The following is a 12,580-nucleotide window of genomic DNA, read 5'->3' on the forward strand; positions in this document are numbered from 1 at the left end:
CTTCTTCTTCATCTTCTTCATCTTCTTCATCTTCATCTTCTTCTTCATCTTCTTCATCTTCTTCATCTTCATCTTCTTCATCTTCTTCATCTTCTTCTTCTTCTTCTTCTTCTTCTTCTTCTTCTTCTTCTTCTTCTTCTTCTTCTTCTTCTTCTTCTTCTTCTTCTTCTTCTTCTTCTTCTTCTTCTTCTTCTTCTTCTTCTTCTTCTTCTTCTTCTTCTTCTTCTTCTTCTTCTTCTTCTTCTTCTTCTTCTTCTTCTTCTCCTTCTCCTTCTTCTTCTTCTTCTTCTTCTTCTTCTTCTTCTTCTTCATCTTCTTCTTCTTCTTCTTCTTCTTCATCTTCTTCTTCTTCATCTTCTTCTATATCGTCTTCTTCTTCACTTATTTCTCTTTTCATTTTTTTTTTTTTAAAGAAATGCAGCTATTTTTGAGCGTAACAACAAATAGCTGGTGGCGCACGCACGTTGGAAGCGCCATTGTATGTGCTCCCTGGCAGTGGAAACACACAGACAGCAGGAGGTAAATTCAGCAGCAGGAGGAGGAGGATGAGTGTGTGGCAGCATGCAGTCAATGAGGCAGGCAGCGTGACATAATAGCCCTGGTACCTAGCGGTGATACCAGGGCTGTAAATAAACACAACAGGAGGTCCCAGACAGCGGTCGTGCAGCCCACATTGTGTCCAATACACAACTGGGACAACACAGTTTTCAACCCGGGCACCTCAGAAAAATTAAACCTTTTTTTGTAATGGTTTTGTAGTTTTGGTTTTACAACCAATTACACAGATATATAGCTATTTTTTGAAGTAATAGCTGGTGGCAGAGTGGCAGCAGAAGGTAAATCTGTGTACCCTGGCGGTGGGAAACACAGACAGACAGCAGCAGCAGCAGGAGGAGGAATGGAGGAGTAATTATGTGAGCAGCTATTGTTTGACGTAATAGCTGTTGGCAGTGTGGCAGCAGAAGGTAATTCTGTGTACCCTGGCAGTGGGAAACACAGACAGACAGCAGCAGCAGGAGGAATGGAGGAGTAGTGTGAGTGTGGCAGCAGGTAGGCAGCGTGACATAATAGCCCTGGTACCTAGCGGTGATACCAGGCCGTAAATAAACACAACAGGAGGTCCCAGACAGCGGTCGTGCAGCCCACATTGTGTCCAATACACAACTGGGACAACACAGTTTTCAACCCGGGCACCTCAGAAAAATTAAACCTTTTTTTGTAATGGTTTTGTAGTTTTGGTTTTACAACCAATTACACAGATATATAGCTATTGTTTGACGTAATAGCTGGTGGCAGAGTGGCAGCAGAAGGTAAATCTGTGTACCCTGGCGGTGGGAAACACAGACAGACAGCAGCAGCAGCAGCAGGAGGAGGTATGGAGGAGTAATTATGTGAGCAGCTATTGTTTGACGTAATAGCTGTTGGCAGTGTGTCAGCAGAAGGTAATTCTGTGTACCCTGGCAGTGGGAAACACAGACAGACAGCAGCAGCAGGAGGAATGGAGGAGTAGTGTGAGTGTGGCAGCAGGTAGGCAGCGTGACATAATAGCCCTGGTACCTAGCGGTGATACCAGGGCTGTAAATAAACACAACAGGAGGTCCCAGACAGCGGTCGTGCAGCCCACATTGTGTCCAATACACAACTGGGACAACACAGTTTTCAACCCGGGCACCTCAGAAAAATTAAACCTTTTTTTTTTTATGGTTTTTTGGTTTTTGGTTTTACAACCAATTACACAGATATATAGCTATTGTTTGACGTAATAGCTGGTGGCAGAGTGGCAGCAGAAGGTAAATCTGTGTACCCTGGCGGTGGGAAACACAGACAGACAGCAGCAGCAGCAGGAGGAGGAATGGAGGAGTAATTATGTGAGCAGCTATTGTTTGACGTAATAGCTGTTGGCAGTGTGGCAGCAGAAGGTAATTCTGTGTACCCTGGCAGTGGGAAACACAGACAGACAGCAGCAGCAGGAGGAATGGAGGAGTAGTGTGAGTGTGGCAGCAGGTAGGCAGCGTGACATAATAGCCCTGGTACCTAGCGGTGATACCAGGGCTGTAAATAAACACAACAGGAGGTCCCAGACAGCGGTCGTGCAGCCCACATTGTGTCCAATACACAACTGGGACAACACAGTTTTCAACCCGGGCACCTCAGAAAAATTAAACCTTTTTTTTTTAATGGTTTTTTGGTTTTTGGTTTTACAACCAATTACACAGATATATAGCTATTGTTTGACGTAATAGCTGGTGGCAGAGTGGCAGCAGAAGGTAAATCTGTGTACCCTGGCGGTGGGAAACACAGACAGACAGCAGCAGCAGCAGCAGGAGGAGGTATGGAGGAGTAATTATGTGAGCAGCTATTGTTTGACGTAATAGCTGTTGGCAGTGTGTCAGCAGAAGGTAATTCTGTGTACCCTGGCAGTGGGAAACACAGACAGACAGCAGCAGCAGGAGGAATGGAGGAGTAGTGTGAGTGTGGCAGCAGGTAGGCAGCGTGACATAATAGCCCTGGTACCTAGCGGTGATACCAGGGCTGTAAATAAACACAACAGGAGGTCCCAGACAGCGGTCGTGCAGCCCACATTGTGTCCAATACACAACTGGGACAACACAGTTTTCAACCCGGGCACCTCAGAAAAATTAAACCTTTTTTTTTTTTAATGGTTTGTTTGGTTTTGGTTTTGCAACCAATATAGCTATTGTTTGACGTAATAGCTGGTGGCAGAGTGGCAGCAGAAGAAGGTAATTCTGTGTACCCTGGCAGTGGGAAACACAGACAGACAGCAGAAGGGCAGTACACAGCAGCCCACTGTAGGTGTAAAATGTGTGGCTGCAGGCGACGTAATAGTCAAAGTGAACCAGGCTGGCTTAGTGAGCAGGAGCCAGGAGGTGGTAAAGGGTGGTAAGGCACATTAACGATGGTTCCGGCAGCCAGTTCATGTCCCCCTCTCGCCGACAACAGGGGCCAGGAACTCGCCTTCCACCCACGCCTGGTTCATCTTCAGAAACGTCAGTCTGTCCACAGACTTGTGAGACAGACGTGAGCGTTTCTCGGTGACCACGCCACCAGCTGCACTGAAGCAGCGCTCGGACAGCACGCTGGAAGGGGGGCAGGACAGCACTTCCAGGGCGTACTGCGCTAGCTCGCTCCAGATCTCCATGCGCATGACCCAATACTCCATGGGATCAACAGGGGCATCGCTGTCAAGCCCGCTGTACGACCCCATGTAGTCAGCCACCATGCGGGTCAGGCGCTGGCTGTGACCGGAGGAGGATGCTGCTGCATGCATCTCCTCTCTAGTCACTGCTGCCGGAGCCTCTACAGTCCTGTAGAGCTCGTGGCTGAGAGACAGCAGGTCTGTGGGGCGCTTGCTGCTGCTGGATGCAGGCACCTGCTGCTGCCTCTGTGCTGGCTGCTGGACAGTGGGGGTGGAAGGCTGGGGGAAGGCTTCCTCCAAGCGCTCAACAAGGGCCTGCTGCAAGCTCCTTATTTGTTGCGCTGGGTCTCCTCCTGCAGGCGGCAGGAACTGGCTCAACTTCCCCTTGAGGCGTGGGTCCAACATCATGCTGATCCAGATGTCCTCCCTCTGCTTCATCTGGATCACCCTGGGGTCCCTGCGCAGGCACGTCAGCATGTGCGCTGCCATTGGGAAGAGGCGGGCCACGTCTGCTGGCACATCGACGGCAGTGCTGCTGTCCTCATCCTCCTCCTCTGCCTCGTCAGCCTCATCCTCTCTCCACCCCCGCACCAACTCAGCTGCACTGTGCTGCTCCCCCTCATCAGCAGCAAGGTCAGGGACCTCCACCAAGTCCTCCTCCTCCTCCCCCTCAGAGGTGGACTGCGCAGCTGGTTGCCGCTCCTGCTGGTCCAAGGCTGCCGCTCCCTGTTCCAGCAAAGCATCGAGGGCCCTGTTCAGCAGAGAAACCAGGGGCACCCACTCGCAGACCATAGCATGGTCCCTGCTCACCATGTTTGTGGCCTGCAGGAAGGGAGCCAGCACAAAGCACACCTGCTGCATGTGCCTCCAGTCATCATCGGGGACGATGGACGGGATGTTGCTGGTCTTGTCCCTTCTCCGAGCGGCGGAAACAGTGGCCAGGGCAAGGTACTGGTTGACAGCGTGCCTCTGTTCAACCAGACGCTCCAACATCGCCAGGGTGGAGTTCCAGCGAGTCGGAACGTCAATGATCAGCCGATGGCGTGGCAGATCCAGCTCCTTTTGCACGTCTTCCAGGCTCGCACAGGCTGCAGCCGAGCGCCGGAAGTGACGCACAACATTCCTTGCCGTTTCCAGCAGTTCGCCCATCCCCTGGTAGGTGCGCAGGAACTTCTGCACCACCAGGTTCAGCACGTGGGCAAGACAGGGGATGTGGGTCAGGCTTCCCCTGTCTATGGCAGCAACCAGATTGGCCCCATTGTCGGACACCACCTCTCCGACTCTGAGGCCTCTGGGGGTCAGCCAAATCCTCTCCTGCTCCTGGAGTTTGGCCAACACGTGGGCTGCCGTCAGCTTGGTCTTGCCAAGGCTGACCAAGTGCAGCAGCGCTTGGCAGTGGCGGGCCTTCACGCTGCTGCTGAGGCGGGGGGTTTGGCCAGGTGTGGCGGAGGATGGCAGAGGATCGGAGGAACCCGCTGCAGTTCCCCTGACCCTGCGGGGTGGCACCACCCACTGTGTTGCTGCTGCTGCTGCTGTGCCCGCTGCTGCTCTCCCCTCCTCACCCCCTTCCACCAAGCTGACCCAGTGGGCAGTGAAGGACAGGTAGCGGCCTGTCCCGAAGCGGCTGCTCCAGGAGTCCATGGTGACGTGGACCCTTTCACCAACCGCGTGCTCCAGCCCTCGCTCCACATTGGCCATCACAAAGCGGTGCAGTGCAGGAATGGCCTTGCGGGAGAAAAAGTGTCTGCTGGGGAGCTGCCAGTCTGGGGCTGCGCAAGCAAGCAGCGCCCGCATGTCGCTCCCATCCTGCACGAGCGTGTACGGCAGGAGTTGGGAGCACATGGCCCGTGCCAGCAAGCCGTTCAGCTGCCGCACGCGACGGCTGCTGGGAGGCAGAGCCCTAACCACCCCCTGGAAGGACTCGCTCAAAAGGCTCTGGCGTGGCCTTTTGCTGACACGGGAATCAGCAGACACAGCGGAGGAGGCCACTGAGGACTGGCTGCCAGAACAGGCCTCAGTGTCGGCGGCAGGAGTTGCAGAGGGGGGAGGAGCAGTGCGTTTCCGCACTCCTGCTGGTGCTGCTGGAGGAGCAGGAGGGCGGGTGGCTGCTGTTGCTGCTGCTGCTGCTGAAGGCTGTGCAGTGATGGGTGTGGTGCCACTGCCAGCACCAGATGCCTTCAGCCTCTGGAACTCCTCATGCTGGTGGAAATGTTTAGCCGCAAGGTGGTTGATGAGCGAGCTGGTGCTGAACTTTAAGGGGTCTGCACCTCTGCTCAACTTCCGCTGACAGTGGTTGCAAGTGGCGTACTTGCTGTACACAGTGGGCATGGTGAAAAAGCGCCAGATTGGTGACAGAAACATCCCCCTACGGCATGGAAGCGCTGCTGCCTGTCTCCCTGTGGTGGTTGGGGGGGGGGCTTGGGTGCGGCTGGTGGTGGTACTGGCTGATGCTGCTGCTGCTGCTGCTGCTGCTGCTGAGCCTGAGACACCAGCAGGCTGTGGGACGCTGCCAATGCTTGCAATGATGCGCCTCCTTGCAAGGCCCACAAGCGCATCATCCTCCTCCTCCGAGCTGCTGAGGACGACATCCCCTGGAGGTGGTGGCACCCAGTCTCTGTCTGTCACCGGGTCATCACCATCATCCTCCCCCTCCTGAAACATGTCCTGCTGGGATGATGACCCCCCAAACTCCTCTCCTGATGCATGGATGGGCTGCTTGACTGTCGCCACAGTCTTGCTGTCCAATCCCTCATCCCCCAAAGTGCCCATCAGCATCTCCTCCTCAAAATCGCCAACAACAGCAGACAATCGACTCATCATGCCTGGGGTCAAAAGAGTGCTGAATGACAGGTCGGCGACTGACGGTGAACTGGCCTCCTCCCCAGACCCTGCTGGGCGGCTGCTGCGAACAGGGGTGGTGGTGGTGGTGGTGGTGGTGAGGGTGGAGGCCTCGGATGCAGAGCTGATGGCGGGCTGCTCATCCTCCGTCATGAGTTGCACCACAGTGTCTGCATCCTTTTCCTCAATGGGACGTTTCCGACCCGGCTGGAGGAAAATGGGAGCAGGTGCTACACGCTGCTGCTGCTGTGTCTCTGCAGCGTGAGTTGCAGATGCTCCTGCTGGGCGGCGCCCAAGGCGTCCACGGCCAGTGGCTATGGGAGGAATGTTAGCCACTGACGCTGCTGCTGCTGCTGCGGAACTGTGCATGGTGGCGCGCCCGCGGCCGCGGCTTGCCACAATGCTGCTCCCTCTCCTCCTGATTCCCTTGCTGCCCTTCCCCTTGCCCAAACCGCGCTGGCTGCCACTTCCAGACATCTTCAATGTTTTGGGCGTATAGACAAAAGTTTTTGAAAAGGGCGGTTGAAAAGTGGGGTACTTTAATGGAGTGGGTTGGTTGGTGAGGTGACTGAGTGAGTGTCCCCTAGTACAGTAAGTAAGTAGTAACAGTCAGGAAGTACAACTAGCAGTTACAATAATCAGTAGTAATCACAAGTAAATTTAGTGTGTGTACACACAGACAGTGAGTGCACGCAGGCAGGAGCTAGTAGCCTATGAACACAGTGACTGAGTGTCCTAGACTCCTAGTACAGTAAGAGTAAGTAGTAACAGTAAGTAGAACTAACTAATTACAATAATCAATCAGCGATCAGAAGGAAATGGAGTGTGGGTGTGTGTACACTCAGACAGTGAGTGCACGCAGGCAGGAGCTAGTAGCCTATGAACACAGTGACTGAGTGTCCTAGACTCCTAGTACAGTAAGAGTAAGTAGTAACAGTAAGTAGAACTAACTAATTACAATAATCAATCAGCGATCAGAAGGAAATGGAGTGTGGGTGTGTGTACACTCAGACAGTGAGTGCACGCAGGCAGGAGCTAGTAGCCTATGAACACAGTGACTGAGTGTCCTAGACTCCTAGTACAGTAAGAGTAAGTAGTAACAGTAAGTAGAACTAACTAATTACAATAATCAATCAGCGATCAGAAGGAAATGGAGTGTGGGTGTGTGTACACTCAGACAGTGAGTGCACGCAGGCAGGAGCTAGTAGCCTATGAACACAGTGACTGAGTGTCCTAGACTCCTAGTACAGTAAGAGTAAGTAGTAACAGTAAGTAGAACTAACTAATTACAATAATCAATCAGCGATCAGAAGGAAATGGAGTGTGGGTGTGTGTACACTCAGACAGTGAGTGCACGCAGGCAGGAGCTAGTAGCCTATGAACACAGTGACTGAGTGTCCTAGACTCCTAGTACAGTAAGAGTAAGTAGTAACAGTAAGTAGAACTAACTAATTACAATAATCAATCAGCGATCAGAAGGAAATGGAGTGTGGGTGTGTGTACACTCAGACAGTGAGTGCACGCAGGCAGGAGCTAGTAGCCTATGAACACAGTGACTGAGTGTCCTAGACTCCTAGTACAGTAAGAGTAAGTAGTAACAGTAAGTAGAACTAACTAATTACAATAATCAATCAGCGATCAGAAGGAAATGGAGTGTGGGTGTGTGTACACTCAGACAGTGAGTGCACGCAGGCAGGAGCTAGTAGCCTATGAACACAGTGACTGAGTGTCCTAGACTCCTAGTACAGTAAGAGTAAGTAGTAACAGTAAGTAGAACTAACTAATTACAATAATCAATCAGCGATCAGAAGGAAATGGAGTGTGGGTGTGTGTACACTCAGACAGTGAGTGCACGCAGGCAGGAGCTAGTAGCCTATGAACACAGTGACTGAGTGTCCTAGACTCCTAGTACAGTAAGAGTAAGTAGTAACAGTAAGTAGAACTAACTAATTACAATAATCAATCAGCGATCAGAAGGAAATGGAGTGTGGGTGTGTGTACACTCAGACAGTGAGTGCACGCAGGCAGGAGCTAGTAGCCTATGAACACAGTGACTGAGTGTCCTAGACTCCTAGTACAGTAAGAGTAAGTAGTAACAGTAAGTAGAACTAACTAATTACAATAATCAATCAGCGATCAGAAGGAAATGGAGTGTGGGTGTGTGTACACTCAGACAGTGAGTGCACGCAGGCAGGAGCTAGTAGCCTATGAACACAGTGACTGAGTGTCCTAGACTCCTAGTACAGTAAGAGTAAGTAGTAACAGTAAGTAGAACTAACTAATTACAATAATCAATCAGCGATCAGAAGGAAATGGAGTGTGGGTGTGTGTACACTCAGACAGTGAGTGCACGCAGGCAGGAGCTAGTAGCCTATGAACACAGTGACTGAGTGTCCTAGACTCCTAGTACAGTAAGAGTAAGTAGTAACAGTAAGTAGAACTAACTAATTACAATAATCAATCAGCGATCAGAAGGAAATGGAGTGTGGGTGTGTGTACACTCAGACAGTGAGTGCACGCAGGCAGGAGCTAGTAGCCTATGAACACAGTGACTGAGTGTCCTAGACTCCTAGTACAGTAAGAGTAAGTAGTAACAGTAAGTAGAACTAACTAATTACAATAATCAATCAGCGATCAGAAGGAAATGGAGTGTGGGTGTGTGTACACTCAGACAGTGAGTGCACGCAGGCAGGAGCTAGTAGCCTATGAACACAGTGACTGAGTGTCCTAGACTCCTAGTACAGTAAGAGTAAGTAGTAACAGTAAGTAGAACTAACTAATTACAATAATCAATCAGCGATCAGAAGGAAATGGAGTGTGGGTGTGTGTACACTCAGACAGTGAGTGCACGCAGGCAGGAGCTAGTAGCCTATGAACACAGTGACTGAGTGTCCTAGACTCCTAGTACAGTAAGAGTAAGTAGTAACAGTAAGTAGAACTAACTAATTACAATAATCAATCAGCGATCAGAAGGAAATGGAGTGTGGGTGTGTGTACACTCAGACAGTGAGTGCGCTCACGCAGGAGCTAGTAGCCTATATGAACAGTGACAGTGAGTGTCCCTACGGGTACAGTAAGAGTAAGTAGTAAGTAAGTACAACTAACAATAAATCAATCAGTACTCAGAAGGAAATAGAGTGTGTGTACACACAGACAGTGAGTGAGTGCACACACGCAGGAGCTAGCTAGTAGCCTATAAACAGTGACAGTCAGTGAGTGTCCTACTCCTAGTACAGTATAACTACAATACTATTAGTAAAGGACAGCAGAAATACTGGTATAGATGAGAGAAATAAACAGAGGACAGCTGCCCACAGAGGCAAGGCCCCCCTGAGGCCTAAACCTGTAAGCTTGCAGCAGCTGCCTGCAGTTCTCTAATGTAACACACAAGCTACTAACTAAAATACAATGTCTATCTAACTAACAACAATATAGGTGTATATGGCAGGTGTAGGTGAGCAAAAACGCTAGGTAAATGACCACAATAGAGCACTTGCTAAGCCAAAGCACAAAGGAGCAACTCTCTCTCTGTACAAGTCTCAGGCAAGCATGGAAAAACCTAACATGGCGGCCGCAATTTATAGGGTAGGGGCTGGCCAGGGTCCCCCTCTGTGATTGGCTGCCGTCAGAGGGCCTGGGAGCCCTCTGATTGGCTCTAAGGACATCAATCTGGGCTATGACGCTATTCGAGCTCGGCACCGAGCTCGAATAGCGCCGTTTTGCTCGAATAGCTCGAATAGTGAATGGGCTATTCGAGTGTACTCGGATAGCCCATTCGAATAGCTCCAGCTATTCGGAGCTCGAATACCGAGCTCGAATAGCTGAAAAAGAGCTCGAATATTCGAGCTACTCGAATATTCGAGCTCTGCTGAGCACCACTACATACAGCATACAGCAGAGTATACAGCAGTTTTTGTTTTGCTAATCTGTATGAACGGGGCTGTTATTTAGTGTGTGCATATGAAATCTCCTCATCTTGTCCCCGGACGAGCATTAACATGCGCTGAATAGAGCTCTAGCTGTCTCATTGGTCCATGGCGCTCGGTCATGGTTGATATAAGCAGCCTGCACTGGATGGAGGAAGGCACGTCTCCATAGACGTTCTGCTGGTGTGTTCAGCACCTGAGCGCTGGACAGCTCCGCCGCCACTCTGCCTGCCTGTCCGTTCAGAACCTGAGCGCTGGACAGCTCAGCCGCCACTCTGCCTGCCTGTCCGTTCAGAATCTGAGCGCTGAACAGCTCCAGCGTCAACTCTGCCTGCCTGTTCAGCACCTGAGCCCTGGACAGCTCCGCCGCCACTCTGGCTGCCTGTCCGTTCAGAACCTGAGCGCTGGACAGCTCCGCCGCCACTCTGCCTGCCTGTCCGTTCAGAACCTGAGCGCTGAACAGCTCCAGCGTCAACTCTGCCTGCCTGTTCAGCACCTGAGCCCTGGACAGCTCCGCCGCCACTCTGCCTGCCTTCCCACCCACCGGTGTCCTGACAGGCGCAGCTCCCGTGAGTAGACAGACCTCAGCTGTTCAGCGAGGAAGACTCTGCCTCTGCCAAACTTTGCCCTTGCAGTCCTCCCCCCTCTCTCTCCTTCTGTGATCATCACAGAATTTAGCATGATCCGCCTCTGTGATCAGAAGAGGTACAGCAGGGCGAAGATGAATATTGCCAGATCTCCCGTGAAGGCATCTGAAGTCTGATCACAGATGGACACCATGGAACTCCACCAGAAGCTCGGGGACCTCTTGCCTTGGAATGTCTCCATCTTCGGTTATCTGTCTCCACTGAATGACAGTATGTGGCAGTCCAGTCCTCTGCCCAGCAGCCTCCTCTTCTCTGCCCATGAGCCCGGGACCATTCTTCTGGTGGTAATGTACTCTGCTTCTTTTCTGGCTGGCTTGGCTGGTAACATCATGGCTCTGAGGGTATTGGGGACCCGCAGGAGGAGGAGATGTCGTTATACTGGGGTGTCGGGGACCAGGGATCTCCTGGTGAACTTGGCTGTCTGCGACATGATGGTGATATGCATTTGCATGCCCATCAACCTTGGCCATCAGGTGCATAACGCTTGGGTGTTTGGGGACTTCCTCTGCAGGGCTGTCCCCTTTGTCCAGGCAGTCTCCGTCTCTGCCAGTGTCCTCACTCTGTCTGTCATCAGCCTGAACAGGTACTACAGCGTCCACAACCCCATCCACGCAAGAACTTTCTTTACTACCAAGAGACTAGCCATCATGATCACTGTGGTGTGGCTTTTTGCTTCTGCTTTGTGCATTCCATTGCTGTTCATGACCAGGACTCAGAATTTAGTCCTCATCCCAGGGCAGTTGGCTGTAGTGGTTTGCACGGAGAGTTGGCCCAACTTGAACATGAAACTTATCTATAACTTCTTGCTGTTTTGTGCCCTATATGTGTTTCCAGTATTATTCAACCTTTTGATCTGCTTTCTGACCAGTCGGCGACTTTGGGGGTCCAGCGATACCGTGATTGACAACAACAGTTGGTCCATGTCTGGTTCCAGGTTGAAGGCTCGTAGGAAGATCGCCAAGATGGTGGTGGCTCTGGTTCTTCTCTTCACACTCTCCTGGTTGCCCCTCTATGTGATGGACATCTGGATTGACTTCCACATGTCCTATGCCCCTTTTGGAGAGGTTCAGCCCCACCATGACTGGATCTTGCAGGTGAGACCCTTTGCCCAGTGGCTTGGCCTCACCAACTCGACCCTTAACCCCCTGTGCTACTGCTTTGTGGGCAACTTGTATCGTTCAGCGAAACGTTTTCGGAACAGCTACAGGGAAAGGTTGGTGTCCATTTTTAGTATGTCCTTGAACCATCCTCCTGGGGACATGACTGCCCCAAGATTACTGCACTACAAAGCTTCCAAAGACCACATAAACTCCCAGTTCAAGAGAGGGAAACGGCGGTCAATGTTTCGACCCCTGGCGGAGAACAAAAGTGCTTCCTCAGCTGCAATCTGTGAAGGGAGCCCAGGGACTACCTTGGGTGCCCCTATCTGATATCAGAATGGGGAAGGAGAGATTCTCTTAACAAAAGACACCCAGAGACATACTTGGGAATGCATCCGATGGCTTGTACTGTAATGTACTGTAATGAACAGCTTCCATTGATTATCATGTCATATGTGTGATTATTTAAGCTGGGCTGGCATTTATTGATCATTGCATAATTTGGCATGTGTGCTAATTAGAATGGCCACATGTACTTGTGGAGGAGGAGAGGAAACTGCCATCAGCTACAGCACATATGGATTCTCTCTTCTGGAACGTTAACTATGTACACTTAGTCCTTAGCTCCTTCGTCTGCAATGAACAGAATGTTGTCAGCGAAACAGGCGTCTTTGTTTATAATTGAATACATTTGGTAACAGATTTCAAACAGTGGCAGTGAATGACCCTATCAGGCATAAAGAAAGCTGAAGAAAGCTCTTTGTGGCAGCCAATCAGGTTTTAGCTGTTATTGAGAAATTCCATTGTCATTAAAAATGCTGTCAAAATTGCATCAGTGCTGGAATTTTTATGTGTATGTGAATGTTATTCTACATTATCTTTAACTTTATATGTCAATTTGCCACCAGGCTA

The 12,580-nt window shown here is 50.9% G+C and overlaps 1 protein-coding gene across 1 annotated transcript; it reads left to right on the forward strand.

The window, feature by feature from the left end:
* Positions 1 to 10,699: 10,699 nt before the first annotated feature.
* Positions 10,700 to 11,998, forward strand: LOC137540942 (galanin receptor 2a-like). The gene has a single exon (XM_068262117.1). It carries the CDS (start codon positions 10,700 to 10,702, stop codon positions 11,996 to 11,998), a length of 1,299 nt encoding a protein of 432 aa, XP_068118218.1.
* Positions 11,999 to 12,580: the final 582 nt, after the last annotated feature.

This window comes from Hyperolius riggenbachi, chromosome 12 (assembly GCF_040937935.1).
Source record: "Hyperolius riggenbachi isolate aHypRig1 chromosome 12, aHypRig1.pri, whole genome shotgun sequence".
Taxonomy (NCBI): Eukaryota; Metazoa; Chordata; class Amphibia; order Anura; family Hyperoliidae; genus Hyperolius; species Hyperolius riggenbachi.

Coding starts and splice junctions, on each gene's coding strand:
- LOC137540942 (XM_068262117.1), top strand. CDS start 10,700: ATGGAACTCCACCAGAAGCTCGGGGACCTCTTGCCTTGGAATGTCTCC.